Source organism: Artemia sp. Qi Xiang Cuo, chromosome 10 (assembly GCF_049724085.1).
Source record: "Artemia sp. Qi Xiang Cuo chromosome 10, ASM4972408v1, whole genome shotgun sequence".
NCBI lineage: Eukaryota > Metazoa > Arthropoda > Branchiopoda > Anostraca > Artemiidae > Artemia > Artemia sp. Qi Xiang Cuo.
Window position 1 is genome coordinate 27,377,027 of NC_142803.1, and position 20,232 is coordinate 27,397,258.

The following is a 20,232-nucleotide window of genomic DNA, read 5'->3' on the forward strand; positions in this document are numbered from 1 at the left end:
TTTAATTTCCGTTCTGATGAGCCCTCTCACGATATTCTAGGGCCACTGGGTCTATATGGTCACCCTAGGGGGAAAAAAAAAAAAAAAAAAATAAACACGCATCCGTGATCTTTCTGGCAAAAAATACAAAATTCCACATTTTTGCAGATAGGAGCTTGAATCCTCTACAGTAGGGTAGGAATAAACTTGATGAAACTTATATATTTGAAATCAGCATTAAAATTTGATTCTTTTGATGTATCTATTGGTATTGAAGTTCCGCTTTTTAGAGTTTCAATTACTATTGAGCCGGGCCGCTCCGTACTTACAGTTCGTTGCCACGAACTGTTTGAAAAATAGGCTAAGCAATAAAGCTTACAAACAAATTTTTTTGGATTTAGTGAAACTATAGAAGTAAATCGTTTTTTTTTTTTTAAGATAGGACATTAATTATACGTTTTAATTCCTACCCCCCCCCCCCCCTTAGGCTTTCCCGTCAAGATTCCGGGGGGGGGATTTGGAGCCAACTTTCCCAAATCAATTGAAAATTAAAATGAAAACTGAAAAATTACTCATATAGTACCATCGCAGTAGACAGAACATACAGTATTGACAAAGGCTATTCTCTATTTCTCTCCATTAAAAATAAGTGTCACAGATTTATAACCACACAAGATTCATACTCCGTCTTCGCGCACGCGCGATTCACGAGAAGCCTATGGAAAAACCTGTTGTTTTTTTTGTCCGACCACTAGCAACTAAACTATGGTTCTGACGTATATTCCCAGGGTCAGTACGCGCGATATCAAAATCGAATGTGTGTCATGTTTGGAAAAAGAAGACGCTACAGTCTACAGTGAGTACCATAAAGGCACATATATCAAACAGTTCGTGGTAACGAACTGTAAGTAAGGAGCGACCCGGCTCAATAGTGACCGAAACTCTAAAAACCGGAATTTGGATACCAATAGATATATCAAAAGAATCAAATTATAATGCTGATTTCAAATATATAAGTTTCATCAAGTTAAATTTTACCCATCAAAAGTTACACGCCTGAGAAAATTTGAGTGATTTTAGAAATAAGGGGGAAAGACCCCCTAAAAGTTATAGAACCTTAATGAAAATTACACCATCATATTCAGCGTATGAGAGAACCCTACTGTAAAAGTTTCAAGCACCTATTTATAAAATGTGGAATTTTGCATTTTTTGCCAAAAGAAAGATCACGGATGCGTGTTTATTTTTTGTTTTTTTTTGTTTTTTTTTTATCCCAGGGGTGATCGTATCGACCCAGTGGTCCTAGAACATCGTGGAAGAGCTCATCAGAACGGAAATTAAAAGTTCTAGTGCCCTTTTTAAGTGACCAAAAAAATGGAGGGCAACTAGGCCCCCTCCCACGCTAATTTTCTCCCCAAAGTCATCCGATCATAATTTTGAGACAGCCATTTTGTTCAGCATGGTCGAGAATATGATAAATATGTCTTTTAGGATGACTTTATCCCCCGAAGTCCCTGGGGGGAGGGCTGAAAGTTATGAACTTTACCCAATGTTAACATATAGTATTGGTTATTGGGAAGTATACAGACGTTTTCAGGGGGGTTTTTTTCTGGTAGGTGGGGGGGTCGGGGGTTATTTGGCAGGATCTTTACATGAAGGAAGTTTTCATGGGGGAAGGGACATGGCTATGAAGGGGGGGAAGGATTTCCCAGCATTATTAAAGAAAGAGATCAGAAATTAAATTTAAAAAAACAAGTTTTTCAACTGAATGTAAGAAGCAACATCAATACTTAAAACGAAGAGAAAATATTACGTATATGATTGGGTTTACCCCCTAGTCAATACCTCGCTCTTTAAGCCAAATATTTTTTAGTACTTTAATAAGAGCTATTTATTCTAATTAACGGCCTTTGTGACAAAGGGATCATTTTTAAAGAATTGGAACAAAACTCAAAATTTAGCTTAAAGAGCAAGGTATTGACTAGGGCGCGAACCCCCTAATATACGTATTAAAAATCTATGAATACAGAAGTTCGTTACGTAAGTTAATTCGTCAGTTACGTCTGTTTATTACTAATAAAAACGTTCGTAAATAAAATTAAACAAGTTTGGAGAAAGCCATTTAACCAAATAAAAGTAAAATTAATATGCAAATTTTGTTTTAATTATCATGTACGGTGATCCAAAATCAAAACCTGCATCAATTCAAAAACGTTCAAAAATTAAATAAAAAAACAAGTTTTTTTAACTGAAAGTAAGGAACGACGTTAAAACTTAGAACGAACAGAAATTATTCCGTATATGAAAAGGGCTGTCCCCTCCTCAACGCCTCGCTCTTTACGCTAAAGTTTGAATTTCTCACAACTGAATTGGACATAAACAAATGGACATAAACAAATTTTGTATGTGTTTTTTGACGTTTTTTGTGTACCCCCCCCCCCCCAGAATAAAGAGTAAAACCCCCTCCGAAAAAAATCACGGGTGCGGCCTCGGTTGAAAGGTCTATTAACTATACCTTTGGAGATATCATGACCCCCCCCCCCCACAGCCCCTGGGGAAAGGTATTTGAGTTACGAAATTTGCTCATTGCTTACGTGTAGTATTTCTTATTGGGAAATATGCATACATTTTTCGGGTGGGAGGGGGGAATTTTGTGCTCGGGGATTTTCGAAGGGAAAAACTTTCAATTGGAGGGAAATTTCCCGGAGATGAATTTTTCAGAAGAAATTCTATACTGGGGGCTTTGCCAGAATTCCTACGCGAAATTCTTTTTTTATGTCTTGCTTTCTCTTTCCCGATACATTTTACCCGTGGAGATGTTAAAAATAATTGTCCGGGGTAAATTTTCAGCGGGGGAATTGTCTAGAGAATATTTCCATGGGGAGGGAGGATTTCTCCATGGATGTTGAGCCAGATTTCCTGGTATTATTTGAATAACTATCAGAAATTATATAAAACAAACTGAACTGAACTGGTTTTTTTCAACTGAGAGAAAGGAGTAACATTAAATTTATAAATGAACAGAAATTATTAAGTATATGAGGAGGGTTGCCCCTCCTCAAAATCTCGCTCTTTAGGCTAAAGTTTGAATATTGTCCCAATTCTTTAAGAACTGAACTCTTCAGCTGCAATGAAAAACTACAATGGTTTATTGGAAAATTTGAACCTTCTTCTAATTTGTCAATTATTGTTATAAAATACAATAAATTCATACGAGTACAAAAAGAGTTAATTTTGTTTTAATTCCTTGTAATAATCTTTTATATCATCTTCTTTTTTTACAAAAGCAACAGAAGAAGGTCATATTTGTGATTTTTTAGCTTAACAAATAAGGCTTTATACGGAACACTACAGACTTTATAAAAATTACAACCCTTCTGAAATCATAAAAAATGCATAAAAGATTTTTCAGAAAATATTCTTTGGAAAATTTACCGTTTTCTAAAAAATATTAACCCTCAAGTAGTATTAATTTCCCCAAATGTCAGACGAGGGGTCACTCACTTTCCGACACCTGGTGTACATCTCAGACAGTCACATTTGTTGCAAAATTCCGCCAACCTTGACACAGTTTCGGCCACGCTTGGTACAGTTTCCGCCACGCTTGGCATAGTTTCACCACGTTTGGTGAAGCTTTCGCCACGCCTGGCACAGTTTACACCACGCTTGGCACACTGTCTCCACGCTTGGAACGCACCACCTGGTAAATGTGATTTCAGAAAGTGGGAGTACCCTTCAATTTCAGAATAGAATTAGTTTGGCCTCAAATGAAACACAGGACAGGACAGTCTATACAATTTCAGATGTTTATATAGCTTAACAAGGCTTCTGAAATTGCAAAAGTCATTTCAAAACATTTAAAAATATTGCATCCTGCCTTTAGTTTTCGAGTTAACAAATTTGGCTCCATTTAGAATACAAGGGGATTTTATCCATAATGACAAGGCTTCCGAAAATCATAAAAGGCATCAAACAGATGTTGTTCATGATACAATCTAATGAGTGTCTAATGTTCGTTATTAAACATTGCTACCTGACTTCACTCAACCTTAGTGCTAAATTTGAAGCAGTAAAATGAACGATTTCTGACAGCGTTTTACATAATATATGTTTTTCATTTGCATTTGTAAAAGCTGCTCAACATAAACACCGTGTCCATAATGAAACCCTGGTGCCTGAACAAACTCAAAGGGTGGCTATTAATACTCGAAATAGATATTAAACAGTAGCAGGGCGTGGCCAGAGTCATATTTCAAAATTGACCAGCTAAGTTTGGGAGGATTGAAGACAAACTAGCGGAGGATCTAGGACTGTGGGAGGGGGTTGCTTCCTAGAATTCGGGCAAATTTTATTCAGACTTCACATATTCATGTGCTTGCATTTTGTTGACTTTTCTGTGTTTATGCTTTTTCTCGGTAGATTCATATAAATGTAACTGAAAACTACACAAGGTTAGCTACGTCCAGGCCAGGTACGGGGGGAGATGCTTCATCCCCCCTGGATCCACTAATTAGACAGAATTTGGTAAAAGTCACTCAATCTTTCATAAACAGCGTAACTTAGTCATTACCAAGTGGTTACTAAGAAATTTGCTAGGCAACAGGAGATTGATTTTTTGTTTTGTTTTTGTTTTTTGTTAACGGCCAACTTGTGTTTATATAGTTGGCATATTCTATGACACGACGAACAGCCATCAGTGATGTCAATCCTCGAAATGTAGAGGGGACCAAATGTATCTTCAAATTTAGGGGATAATTATGTTGTTGTTTTTTTCAATTTTTCAACAAAAATACCAAAAAATAGCAGAAAATCTTGGTGGCAAATGCCCCCCCCCCCAATAAATAAATGAATTGGTTTCAATTCAGCTCAAAATAATAGAAAGAAGACTAGCACGCACACTTAGGAGTCGGGGGAGGGGTCAAAATCGTGGCCCTCCCTCCCCGATATCCGTAAGAATTATCCCTACAATTTACGACGTTTTTGCTATAACTTGCCAGTTTTTTTCAAGGTTGGCCCACCAAACCCTCAAAGAAACTGTCTCTGCTAGCCTTAACACAGATGATAAGAAGAAAAACCAATTAAAAAGAAAAATACACAACATTCGGATTATTGAGACCAAAAGAAACGCGCTTACCATTACCGTATTTTTTATTTTACGAATCAATGTTTTTTATATCTTACGAATCAACTCGTCAGCAATGAAGTTCAAATTGTAATTGCAGCCACAGTTAGATGCAGCTCAGAACTGAAAACTTTTACGTATTTTGAGAGATAGCCTAAAATCCATCATAAACAGTGTCAGTTATGTCAGTGTCAGCTATATATAAATAAATAAAAAAAAAAAATGCACACCCAGGAATCGTATGGCAGTATCAGTTATATATAAATATTAATAAAAAAAAAAAAACAAATAAAAAAAAAAAAAAAAAAAACACGCCCAGGAATCGCCACAGTCTAAAACCGTTGGTCCGGAATATAAACCGTCCGTGTAAACCATCAAATAAAAGGAAATCGTACTTTAGCAAAGCATTGGCGTCATCTTTTTTCACCAATGCTGCAAGCAGCCTAATAGATGGTCGTGGGTCGGCTGGTGATTAAGGGTTCATTCGAGAAATAATTTTTGGCATATCCACTCTTTTAAAAAAGTTCATTAAGACCGCTGTCAGGTTCGTAAGAAAGTAAACTATAAGGTATGTTGTTGTGTTGTTGCGACCATAAGTTTATTCTGCAAGGTGGAATATCTGATTTATAGGGGTATATTACCAGGGGTTTCGACTGGGGGGACATCTGTTCCCCTTCAGATTTTGGAACTACTTTTTTTGGTATTTTCACCGAAAAAGGCCTTTTTGGTACTTTCATTGAAATAACTTAAAAAACAGCAAAAATCTCCCCCTTGGACATGAAGAATACATTTAGCCTTAGGCCTACATTTTCCGTAAAAAAAAAAAAAATGAAGCTTAGCGTTGAAGTGGAGGGCTAGTCCTCATAAATAAAGGTAGCCTCTCATTTCTGGCGAAAAAACAAAATTTTATAAAAAATTAATAGACAAACAGGAATTATATGAAGTTTTTTTAAGGCATACAAGTAGGGAGCCAAATGAAAACTTAAAAAAAAAAAAAACATCCTGAGTAGGAGGAGGCTTCGCCCTTTAACTAATGACAATTAACTAATGACAATTAAAAGGAGGATCATGAAAACGATTACGTGGAAATATTGAAATATTCAAATGATCTTATTGGTTTGCAGAAACATCCCTGTGACAAGTCGTCATTCGAATTGTTGACATTTGTTGGTACCTTGTGGAGCTTGACCTCCTTTCGTCACTATAACTTTTTACTTTTGGCTTTACTGAAAACTTTACTTCAGTATAAACACAGTCCCAAATGGTTTACAAATATTTGGTAAATTAAAAGATGCTTTTATTGATTTGCTATTAGCTAACAGATGAACATTCCACAAATGCGTCTTTCAACACTCTTTCCAAATGTACTTGTCGCTACAATCGCAGATTCTATTTTAACCCACTGTCAGATCCAGGGTGGCCAGGGGACCCCCCACACCCCTAAGATTTTTCTGGTGCTCTCATTCGGTGTTTTTTTCTCTGTTTCCTATTATTTTTTTAAGATAAACTTGTCATTTTGGTTAATTATTGGCGCCCTTGTCACATTGCCCCCTCCCCAAGATTTTGCTCTAGATCCGCCCTTGTTTTAGCCCCTTTAAGTGATACCTTGTTACTTTATTTGCTAGTAGAACTAAGATAAATACGTACCATTCGGTTCGAAATCCAACTCTAAGTTGACATTAGAAGTCAGCTATTACAAATGAATGTACTTTTTAAGATCAAGTAAATCTTTTAATGTCGACTCTTTTAATCTCTTATTAAATCTTTTAATTCATAATTCTTTCAATTTCACCATTTTTCAACATTGTCAGTAACTCACTGTTGCAACTGAAGCGTGAATGAGAGAAGTTACAAATTGTTTTTCTTCGACAAAATTGATGAAAAATGAGCCAAATTAAATTGCTTTCAAGCCTCCCGCCCCCCCAAAAAAAAAGGTTCAGTTAAGGTAGGAAATGAGGCAAGTAGTTAATATCGTATTAAATAAGGAGTTAAGCAGGGTTGCGTCCTATCCCCAATTATATGGATCATTTTGATAGTCCTTGTCCTAACGAGCGCAGCGAAGGCAATGGGAGAAGACCTAATCAATCGGCGAAGTAACTGTCCTGGACCTAAATTATGCTGATGATTTAAGCATCCTAGATGAAAATGTTTGCAAAGAGAATAAATTTTTAAGAGGTTTTCCCAGTTCAGGGTACAAGAAAAGGTTTAAAAGTTCATGTCAAGGAGACTAACTCGCTAAGATTAAGAATAAGTGAAGGTGAAGAGGCGATATTGGGTGCCTTGAAGATGTTAAAAGTAGAATAGCCAAAAATCCTGACAAAATCCTGGCTACAGCCTTGAGCAAGGTAAATATTTACCAAATCATATTATTGAGTTACGACTAAAGTGAACATACCACTCGATGCCTTTTTTATGCTCTTTACGAATGTAATAATCATTTTTGTCGGAAATGAATTTTACCCCCCCCCCCCACCACTATATATACCAATTAAGAATATACATATTTGCATATTAGGGGGTGGGGGAAAGTTTAAACTTACCTCTCATTTACATCAGAAATAAAATTACCCTCACCCCCCTAATGTGCAAATATATACCCTGAATTGGTATACATAGGAGTGGGGGGGGGGGGGGGGGGTAAAATTCATTTCCGACAAAAATGATTATTATATTCGTAAAGAGCATAAAAAAAGACATCGAACGGTATATTCACTTTAGTCGTAACTCAATAATATGATTTGGTAAATATTTACCTTGAGCAAAAGTATTCTTGAGAGGACAAAAACGGTTACCTAATCTGCGTATACAGTATGATATGCGGATCTCTGAATTCCACTCAAGATATTGATAACCAAAGATCTCTTATGGCAAACTAAACCAAAAGCTATTAGATAGGAGTGCAACATTCATAACACTTTAGCTGAAACCGCTCGCCCTGAGGTATACAATCTATTTTTTTTTTCAAATCATGCAATTCTTTGAATAGAATATACTTCTATGTGAGGGAAAAATCTATTAGACTATCTAATAATGGTTGACTTTGGGCAACTCTGAATAATGACAACTCTGTCTAGGGCAAAAAAAAAACTTGACAAAACATATCAAAATTTGTTATATGCATTTCTGTTACGTTTTTACGAGTTGGAAAAAACATCGGCGGGGGGGCAAAATAAGGGCCCCAACCCTGGATACGACTTAATAATAACACTAAATGGATTTTTCCGTATGGACTGACGTAAGAATCGCGTCCTCGAAGTTTAAGCAGTATTAAATTTTTGAATGTTGTTATGGAACTAACAGCGATTTAACTTAGGTTCCATTGTTTATGGCAGTATGTGTTCCTTTTAAATTTCATTTCAGCATTCATGTTAATTTCTGTTCGTTTCACGTTTATAAGCTAATATAAGCGTTTATAAGCAGTTTATAAGCTTAAACTGCTGCCTTTTTTCCTTTACTTTAAATTCAGTTTTTCATTGACATGTTTTATGCACACACACACACACACACACACACACACACACACACACACACACACACACACACACACACACACACACACACACACACACACACACACACACACACACACACACACACACACACACACACACACACACACACACACACACACACACACACACACACACACACACACACACACACACACACACACACACACACACACACACACACACACACACACACACACACACACACACACACACACACACACACACACACACACACACACACACACACACACACACACACACACACACACACACACACACACACACACACACACACACACACACACACACACACACACACACACACACACACACACACACACACACACACACACACACACACACACACACACACACACACACACACACACACACACACACACACACACACACACACACACACACACACACACACACACACACACACACACACACACACACACACACACACACACACACACACACACACACACACACACACACACACACACACACACACACACACACACACACACACACACACACACACACACACACACACACACACACACACACACACACACACACACACACACACACACACACACACACACACACACACACACACACACACACACACACACACACACACACACACACACACACACACACACACACACACACACACACACACACACACACACACACACACACACACACACACACACACACACACACACACACACACACACACACACACACACACACACACACACACACACACACACACACACACACACACACACACACACACACACACACACACACACACACACACACACACACACACACACACACACACACACACACACACACACACACACACACACACACACACACACACACACACACACACACACACACACACACACACACACACACACACACACACACACACACACACACACACACACACACACACACACACACACACACACACACACACACACACACACACACACACACACACACACACACACACACACACACACACACACACACACACACACACACACACACACACACACACACACACACACACACACACACACACACACACACACACATATATATATATATATATATATATATATATATATTTATATATATCCCCCAGTATAAAGGTCATTTTAAAACTGGCACACACTAGTTTCGCTATGGGGACCCTTAGTACCAACAAAGGGTCGGAGCTACCAGTTCAGAAACTGAATGATCAGTCTGAAGTTCAGACCACCAGTATCATGAAATTAGATTTTTTTTTTTTTCTTAGGTAAATAAACATAGTTTTTTTTTACTTTTCTCTGTCAGTTGATTGTATTTTTTAATAATGCTTTGCTTTGAGCTAAAATTTAAAGCATACAATAAGTTTAGTCATTGTTAACTTGAAATGCCATAAGTAAGAGGCCATAGGCATATGTGTGCATAACATGGGATATCCGGAAGAAAAGTGCTTGACAGAATAAGTAGAGGTGTTATTTTTGTCTATGTAGGTGTGTTAATTCCAAATAATATTAGGTAATTACATGGAAATTGTACATGATAAGATATGCAGTCCTGGTCAGATCTGCTCATAGGACAGAAATCAGATAGAAAAAATAAATGTTCCATTTGACTCCCCATCACCTACTTTTTCCAAATACATCTCCTACTTTTTACGCTAAAGTTTTTTTTAGTAATTTTAAAAGAGCTATTTATTCTAATTAAACGGTAATTGTGATTTAGGAGTCACTCTTATAGAATAGGGACACAACTTGAACTTTAGCGTAAAGAGCGAGGTATTGAAAAGCGGGGCGAATTTCCACCAACATAAAGTGATTTAACTATGCGAATTTGTAGACACAAATTAGTTGCCTGAAACTTTCGAACAAACACAACTACAGACTCATTGAGCCAGCTGTATCGCAAGAGATAAATTGTATTAAAAATATAATGAGCTTTGTGCTCAATAAACCCATGGAAAATTCCCTCCCTCCATGAAAATTTCTCCATAGAAGGTTCCTCCCATGGAAAATTCCCCTCCTTCCAGACAGTTCCACCCTCACTGAAAATTTCACCCAGAAAATATCTCGCAAACAATTCCACTTCAAAAATTTTCCTTCGCCTACTTTCATTTGAAAAAAGCTATGTTTTTCCTTTTAATTCTAATTGTTTTCCAAGTCATGCCAGAGATCCACCCTCCGTGAAAAAAATTACCCCCAATGCAAAGTTTCTCCCGCAGAAAATTCCCCTGTAGAGAATATCTCCTGGGGGGAAATTCCCCCATGGAGAATATATCCTGTTGAAAATCCTCCCCTTCCAGACAAAAATCCCAAGACAATTCCAACTTCTTTGAAAATTTCCCCCGGACAATTCTTTTGCAAATTTGAAAGAACCAAAGGGCCCGATTTTGAAGGCAACGACCATTCAAGACCTTTTTCTGTCTAAGTTTAATCACCATTTAAATACAATTATTCTCAGCTCACTCGTTGGGGAGGCGAGGTCTTTAGAGCCATACTTCCCTTAGAAATGTCAGAATTTCACATCTGTGTTATGTTTTTTAATTTATTCCAATTTTTATCACCTATTTCAAGCTTACGCCCCCCGAAATGTCACCCCCCTCAGGAAACAAAATCTTGTGTTTGCACTTGCCAAGCAGGATGCCAATGATGCAATTCATTGAATAGCTAAAAATAACTTGTATATTCAAATGAGAGCCTACAATGGGGAATCCAGAATAATTAATTGCAGATTTTTCGCATTTGATTTGAGACTTTTGTACAAACACAAATGAAGACATTCTCAGCGTGCTTTACCGTATGCTAAACTGTTTTTTATACACCCAATAAGCGGGAAACACCTATTGTATTGATAAGATGAATGTGGAACTAACCCACCAATAAAATGAGGGCGTAGTTTGAGATTCATTTTAGTTATTGAGGTCGTCACGGTAGGAAAATGTATGGGGAAGATTAATCCTCTTCCATAAGCGATTCCAGAAAAAATGGAAGAAATTTAGGATATGTCTGCCTAGACCAAGGCCGTGTCCAGGGGGTTTGACCCCCCCCCCACATGTTTGTTCGACTAGTAAAAGCTTAAGAAAAATTGAATATATACAAATTTTTGATACGTTTTTAAGTTTTTTTGTACCCTCCCCTAGGCTATATCCGACTATATCCTATAATCTAGGCTATATCCGACTAGACACAAGAGACTTTAAGGATTTTTTTTGTCTCATTCGTCACTAAACTGTTGATCCGTGTGAAAATTAAAGGAAAAATCACATTAAACATCATTTTTGGATTATACCTTGTATGATTTAACCCCCCCCCTGCATGTCTGCAGCTAGAAATGATTCGCAAGTTTTTTGCCATAGAGGCCAGGTACGTTTTTGAAGGAATTTTTCTCCGGGGGTGGGGGTATCAAAAAACAAATTATATGATAATTTAAGTAATAAGTGCCACAAAAATCAGAAGAGTTAAGGATTTTGGAGGAACGGACTTGGAGTCTTCCCCCCTGTGCTTGTGTATGATAGAGGCTGACCCTAATAGAACCTTAGTGAACTGTTTCAAAATCAAAGAAAATAATGCTGTATAATGCCATTGCTTACAAAAGTTTAGGACCCGCTCCACATCAAATAACTAAAAGCAACTATTTACCTGCTTTAACACCGCTAAATTTTTATTTTTATTTCTCTATTCGTTTCTATATTTAATGTAGCCTACCTATGACGCATTACAGATCTTAATTGCTCACAGAAAATCAGCTTTTCTTTATTTATTACTGAAAATTTTCCCATTTTTTGTCATTTCATTTATCAAATACATTCATATTCGACCTTGTCAGGACACTAGTTTTTGCATGCAGCATTCGACAAAAAAAAAAAACTACTTCGCAACTATTGCAAGACAGCAGACAATGGCATCAATACACACCAAGAAATTATGGCATTCCAGACACGTACGCAGGAGTTTGTTTAGGGTGGGGGGGGGGCAAATACTTCAAATCCCTTATTATGTGAGAAGTATGAGAAAATTATGGGAAAAAATCATGAGATTGCGGGGGGCGGGGCGGGCCAGGAGGCCCCCTCCCTGCATACGTGCCAGTAGCATTGAATCTAAATAACTTTACCCAAGTGGTATCATGGGGCCCAGACACAGAGGGAATCTTGGGGTCAAGACTTCCTTCCGGAAAATACTAATATATCCATAATTCTCAAGTAATTCGTCTGTTTTTGCTATTTTGGCAACTAACCTCACCATATTCAGATAAATTCCACTCTGTCGACCTGTTCTTACCTATCCGATTGGGAATCCTTTGAAATTCGAACCTAATTAAATGATGTAAAACTACTTTGAATTCATTCACCATAGAATGCGAATTATTTTTTCTCCATGTCTACTAGTCGTCAAATCGTCTTTTGAACTGAATTACGGAATCCAAAAATAGATTAACATAGCATGATATATAAGGGAATAAATGAATTTACGCAAGTATGTGGTATTATTTAAAATTTTAACTTCCTGTAATTTGTCATCATTAATTCGAAACGACAGAGGAGAACTTCACACTTCGAGTGGATTTAAATAATTAAATAATCTTCAATATAATGATCCTTTTTATGCATTTTTATTCCTTATAAGCAAACTTCTGATGATTTCCTGAATACAAGTTTGTCTTTATATATCCGTTTTTACACCAAAAGATCTCATCAGCGCTGCAAATGCGGTAAAATTGTATCGTTTTCGCTCTAATTTAGAGGTTCTGAAATATTTTGGTACCTTTCGGGGGTATTTGCAAGGTCAAGATTTATTTTTTTACAAATTTTCAAAATTCAACCAGTCACCTCTTAGGGATTTAAGCAAAAGAAAGGTGATTTCGTCGATATTAGCCGAAAAAAATTGGTATAATTTGGTCATAAAAATGGTAAAGCTCATCTCAATGCGTTGGTAAAACTGGATCCAAGGCCGTATCCAGGGGTGGGGTGACCCCGTTTGAACCCCCCCGGAAATTTTTGACCGAGTCGCAAATAAGTCGAAAATTAGTAAAACCTAGGTAAAAATCAGTATAATTAGTCGAAAACTGAGTCAAAAATTAGTAACCCCCCCCCCGAAAAATTCAAAAATTAGTACCCCCCCCCCTGAAAAAAAATCCTGGATCCCCCCTTGACTGGATCTCATTGGAACGCTCTGACTTGAAAATATATGATGTATTTCTAAGGATTAATCTAAAGGAATAGCTTTTTGGTAAAAGAAGGTTTTCGAAGAAAATCAAGGTGCCATATTAAAACATAAGGCGAGTAGAAGTCCCATAGTAACTCATATTTGAAAAGAACAGAAAGTTATATCAATTGATTTTAATAGAACCCAAAATGAAGAGAAATTAAAATGAATAGCCAAATCAAACATGGTGGCCGGCGTTAACCCACCCCCCCAAAAAACAACCCCCGGAAATACCTCCCCCGTGGAAAATACCCCTGAGGAAAATACCCCTGTGGAAAATATCCCCCCACAGACCCCCCCCCCCAAAAAAAAAATCCCAGTGGAAAATCCCTCCCGCGGAAAATATCTCCGATAAATACCCCCGGCCCCCCCCTCCCGCGGAAAATAAGGCTTTCCGAATTTGAGAATTTTATTTGAGTTTTTTTTTCCGTAGGGAGAAAGAATTTTGGTACTTATGTATTATACGCCACTCACTCATGTTTACGCTGTGTAAAACTGGAGAACCAACCGGTTTCTTCGCTAGTTTGTTTCAGCTTAGCGCGAGACAAGACACAGACAAGTGACAGAAGAGAAGGAAAATATATAATTTGGGCTATATATTTGCAAATAACGGGGGTAGGGTTAACGATTTCGACAATTCGAAATCTGAAAACAATTCTTACTTACTAATATGCAGAATAGATGTACCTAACAGATTTTGCATGCAGACCAACTATACTTTACCCCCTGTCCCCCTTAATGTGCAAATACATAGCCAAATTTGTTTCTAAAGTAACAAAGAAACCGGTTTGTTCTCTAGCTTTACACATCGTAGACCTGAGTGAGTGGCGTATAATACACAAGTACCGGAATTTTTCATGGAGAGAGAGCCGGATTTCCCGGTATTATTTAAATAAGATCAGAAATTAAATTTAAAAAAAAACAAGTTTTTTCAACTGAAAGTAAGGAACAACGTCAAAACTTAAAACAAACCGAAATTATTACGTATATGAAAGGAGTTGCCCCTGACACAAGGCCTTGCTCTTTAAGCTAAAGTTTTGACTTTTTGTCCTAATTCTTTAAGAACGAATCCTGAATCACAATGGCCGTTTAATTAAAACAATAAGCTTTGTTCTATAAATTCTATAAAAAAAACTTTAGCGTAAAGAGCAAGGTCTTGAGGAGGAGGTAACACCTTTCATATACGTAATAATTTCTACTCCTTTTAAGTTTTGATGTTGCTCCTTACTTTTAGTTGAAAAACCTGTTTTTTTTCTTTTGAATACTTACAGATAGTATTTTTTAATGGGAAACATACGGAACACGTTTTTTAAAGAAAAGTAAAGAGCCCGATTAAACCAAAAATGAGCAGAAATAAAGTCAAATAATCTTCAAAGTAAAAAACTATGGAGTCTAATAGGTGAAAAAAAGCAAAATGATATAAATCATTTTTTCCTATGAAAAAGACTATGTCAGTAAAAATAAACAGAAATTAATTAAAGAACTTTTTCTACAAAACAAGTTTGTCGAAGAATAGTAACTAGCCTCGTTGTGCCACAAATGAGTAGAAATAAATTCAAATAATTTTCCAGGCGTAAAACTACCACAAATCACCATAAATCACCATCAATAAATGAATTAAACCTAAACGAACAGAAGTTAAAATAAATAGCCGATTCAAACTCAAACACAAGGAAAATTAACATTAGTAGGGCTGACAACCCCCACACATCCCCAAGACCAGAACATGATTTGCACTTTACTGAAATTAAAATACATTTTAAATGTTTTCACTTTTTTGACTTAAACATATCTTCTTGCATCTCAGTTTATTTCTATTTTAAGATTAGCTTTCTAGTATTCCCCTCAAAAATAAAATTGAAGGGCCTGGATTCCCTACGAATACTATCAATAGTGTTTAACCTCATTAAGCTCGAGTTTTACACAGCGTAAACTCGAGTGAGTGGCGTATAATACATAAGTACCAAAATTCCTTCTCCTTACGAAAACAAAAACAAAACTAAATAAAATTCTCAAATTTGGAAAGCTTTATTTTCCACGGGAGGTATTTTCCGCGGGAGGTATTTTCCACGGGAGTAGTTTTTTTTGGGTGGGGGGGGGGTGTATTTTAATCGGGAGAGGAGGGGGTTGTTTTCCATGGGGGTATTTTCCCCGGAGGGGGGGGGTAATCGCCTAGAACCATCAAACATAAAGATAACAGATAGGCATACTATTGCAAATGAAAAATAAATTCTAAAGCAAACGGAAATAAATAATCAAGTGACATTTAAAACAAACACCATAAACAGAAGCAGGGCTACTGCCTCCTACCCTAAACATCCTAAAGGCTGTAACGTCATTTGCGCTTTACGGAAAACGATCCGTGTTTCGAAAAAGAAAATGAAAATCCTTAAAATATATATCGATTTTAGTAAAGCACAAATGACAATATAGCCTTAGAAGATTTAGGTGGATTTAGCCCTAATCCTGTTTATTGTATTTAAATGTTTAAAACACATTTTACTCTCAGTGAAGCGCAAATGACACTATAGCTTTTAGAAGTTGAGATGGCAGTAGCCCTATTTCTGTTAGTTGTATTTTCTGTTAGTTTTAAGTCTTACTTGATTATTCGCTTTAATTTCTGTTCCTTTTTGATGACCTGGCAACACGCAGTGTCTTTTGATTTACCGATAATTGATCCTAGGTTCTATAGCAGCTGAAAATTTAGAAATGTTTAGGCTGATCAGAGGCGAAAAATATTTAGCCTCTAGCCTCTTAGTTCCTCTACAGTTATCCCTCATTCTGCTACACTCTGAGAGAGTTTCAAATCCGCCCCTTGAGCTGTTCCTCAGATGCTCTAGACATAGCACGATATTTTGATAACCTGGATGCATATAGTTCCTTTGGACATAGCTCTACTGTCTCCCCCACTACATGGTTCAATGTAAATTTAGACCTTCTCCTTCAATATTCTCTGACAGTTTTAACTTGGCAGCCCAAGAATGTTCCCAGGATATTGGGGATATGTCATTGTAACAGCCCGGCAATACATAGTGTCCTTTGATTTAACTTGCTACTTAACTGTGCATAAATTATAGGTCCCATGATAGCTCACAATACCAAAATATTTTGATCGATCAGAGGCAAAAATGTTAACCCCTTCACCTTCCCCTTCCACCCTCATCCATTCTTCCTCTCTCAAAAGTATGTAAAAGGTCTAACTTATCCTTAAGCAGCAGCCAATATGTTATAGATATGCAATTTCGATTACCTGGACACACATAGTAGTACAGTCAGTCTACGCTTTAACCTCAAAAAAATTGTAATAGTTTTGATTTTGGTACCATTTGAACTACAAAAAAACGTTTCTACAACATAAAAAAAAAATCGACCAAAATCGAAAGAGGCAAAATTGACCGTTTTTCATCTTTTCTTCTAAAATTATGACTCTTTAAAAACAACTTAATTGCACGTATAGAAAGTCGGTAATAGGTAAATCTGTTGCGTATATCCCGAATATGCACTTTGTTTTGTTTTGAACGCTCAATTTAGTCCACCCCCTCCCGCCCATAATCAAGTGTCGATATAGGTCTGAGAGCGACATTACGCGAATTTGAATTCATACAGGGAAAAATTAGACTGCTAATGCAGAAAAAAAGTCGTGTCCGTGTCCATTTATCCCCCGCCCACCCTCTACCTTAAACGTGACCACCCCAAATTCTTAGAATTCAATAAGCAACTTTTCACAACTAGCTAAATCATGGATTTTAATTTGAAAATAGAATCACAGATAATTTGAAATTACAAAAGGATTGGATATTCATCACGTTTATTTAATTAATCACATGTCTTCTTCATCTTCGATTTGGACATGAGCATTAAAGCAACTAGTTTCTTTGCAAGACTTGCAAGCAATGTCGCATTCGATGCCATTTCAATGGCAGCTGCACCGGTAACTATGACAGGATCTCTCGCAACGAAAATTCACGACGGTGAGAATTTTCTTTGGTGCCTCTGGAAGGTTCGTAAGAATAGGGTACAGCATGCCATTCTTAAGTCTCCATCCCCAAATTCTGAGAATCAAGGGCAGGATTCTAAAGCCCAATCCAATCTTATACTTTAAGACAGGTTCAGAAACAGTGAAATTTCACTGCTGATAAGCAGAAGGTAGATGTTGTTATTGGACGAAAGATATAGATGTTGCTACTTTCTGTTGAAAGACTCGGTGTTGGTAACTGCCAAGATTGTCAGTAGATTTTCCACCGTACAATACAGAAATTGCAGCCTCTCCCGCTGCTTTAATCCCTTCGTTCGAAGCATCAATTCGAGAAAACGCTGAAGCTTTTTCCCTAAACTGGTCGTTGTTTCTCAGCCGTATAAGCACAATCCTTTGCCACGTCCGTATAGATGGGAAGTTGTGTCGCAGCAAAGAATTGCGTGAGCAAAAGGCAGCTTTCAGGTTTCAGTCCCAATATGACCTTTGCCTCATAAATAATCAGAAAGTACATTGACGAAATGGGACTTATTCTTTTTGCACGAAAGAAAACCTCTTTTTTGGTAGTCAGTCTCATTTCTAGGCTAAAAAGTACTTCCCGTCCAATGACATGGTTTCACTTAAGATGAGTCATATCTTTTGTCGAAGCAGTGATGTCGTAGCCATCAAAGCTAATAATGGTGTCTTGACAATTTGGCAAAACATAGTTCCAATATCGGTCTAAGATCCACAAATATTTTTCTTTCTTCGCCCAGGGAATCGTCTGAAGAAAAGCGCCCCCGTCTAAGACGTAGGTGTAATTCGGACTATATTTTTCTCCAATAGTATCAATTTCTGAAAGTCGCTTGATAGCTTTTGCTAGCTCTGCTTTATTTGGCTTTTGGAACGTGCCAGAATCATCAAATAGCGACGCAGGATAGGAGCAAAGTTTATATTTAATTGAATATTCTTCATCTTTATTCAGTCTTTTGGATATACTTAGAAGACGATGAAACAGCAATGAAGGGTCTAAACGGTGGATTTTTCCCCCATTTGTTTTGCTTCAATATCATAAGGACTTCCTGATCCTTCCCTTTGAATGAATGATCCTTGAAATATTCCCCTAACATTCCGTCAAGAATCTTATTCCCGACTACCACTGCTTTGTCGGCGTTCACGTATTCTGCAGCAGTAATGCCAGTAGCAAGGCTTCGAAGCGATAGCGGATCATTATCGAAAGGAGACGACTGCTCGACAGTCAATAACTATTTGTGTCTTTGCAGTCCCTCTGCTGCCTTGAAATACCAGACTCTTTGTATTGGTCACTTGTGTGGTACGAAATATCCGTCAGTTCTTGCATCAGAAGATTAACGTGAGCACAGGCTGGACGTCCCATTACCGACTGAAGTGTCTTTATTTCTCTACATATAGTCAATCCGGTTGCCGTTTTCAGACTTCCCATCGGCTCTTGTTCTCACATCAAATCTGTAGATAAACCGGCCCAGAATCTGTCCGGTCTTCTCACAAGGTGTAAACTTTTTTTCCAAAGTTTGCAAAAGTGTTAGCTTGTATGTTCAAGACTATTCATCTGTTGTAGGTACAGCCTCGCCGACGCAGAAGCTGAGACCAGCTGCTGCAAGGTAAGGTTGCATGTCAGAAATTGTTTGCAAGTTTCCGAACACCAATATTCAAGGTGCCAGAAAAAAAATGACCTACCTAAAGCAGTTTTTGCAGTTTAACTTTTGAGAGGATCAATCAACCAAACTAGGAATTCTTCCTTGAGACGTTAAGGCTAGATACCACTCTTGCTAATTTTTGTACAATTTTTTACCAAAGGGTGTCTGAATAATTGAGAGTCTCGGGTTCAACTCATGTCCGGTTCAATCCCGATCTCCCCTATATAAAACCGTGCTTCATGTGCATAAGAAGCTGATTTCTTTAGAGTATGAATAACATCAGCATCTTTAGATCCTTTTAATAGCTTCACAAGACATTCTGGTCATGCCGTACGTATAATTATAAAGTTGCGGTTGCCTCCGTACATCTTAATCATTCTAGTAGAGAGGCAGTATTTATTGACAATAAAATGTATCCTATACTTTTGGTGGCTCATAGTAACACATACCCATCACGTGCTTTCACTATTTAGCTATGCTCCAATTTCAGCTCGGCAAAACTTACCTTGGATCTTGAATCTAACTGAAAAGTCAACTAGAAGCCTAAATTGATTAGTAAGCGTACTGCTTACACCTTCACATTCTTTCAAACTCGAATGTCGGGAAAATGGGTCAGCTTGTTCTTGCGCATCACCGCATTTACTGAATAATTTCTAACCGAGAGCGTTGAAGAACACTGCAGATGCGAACAATTTTAAGATGTGTGCAAAACCATTTGTTTGATTGGCTGTGCGTG

At 37.5% G+C, this 20,232-nt stretch overlaps 1 protein-coding gene across 1 annotated transcript in view; it reads right to left on the reverse strand.

Annotated features, from left to right (window-relative positions):
- Positions 1 to 20,232, reverse strand: part of LOC148947627 (myosin light chain kinase, smooth muscle-like) — a 335,162-nt gene that overhangs the window by 200,735 nt on the left and 114,195 nt on the right. Inside the window, exons 16-17 of the mRNA XM_089095960.1 lie at positions 20,002 to 20,149; positions 7,894 to 7,962 (exon numbers count right to left, since the gene is read on the reverse strand). Coding sequence (XP_088952086.1) covers positions 7,894 to 7,962; positions 20,002 to 20,149 — 217 coding nt within the window. The remainder of the gene's footprint in view (positions 1 to 7,893; positions 7,963 to 20,001; positions 20,150 to 20,232) is intronic.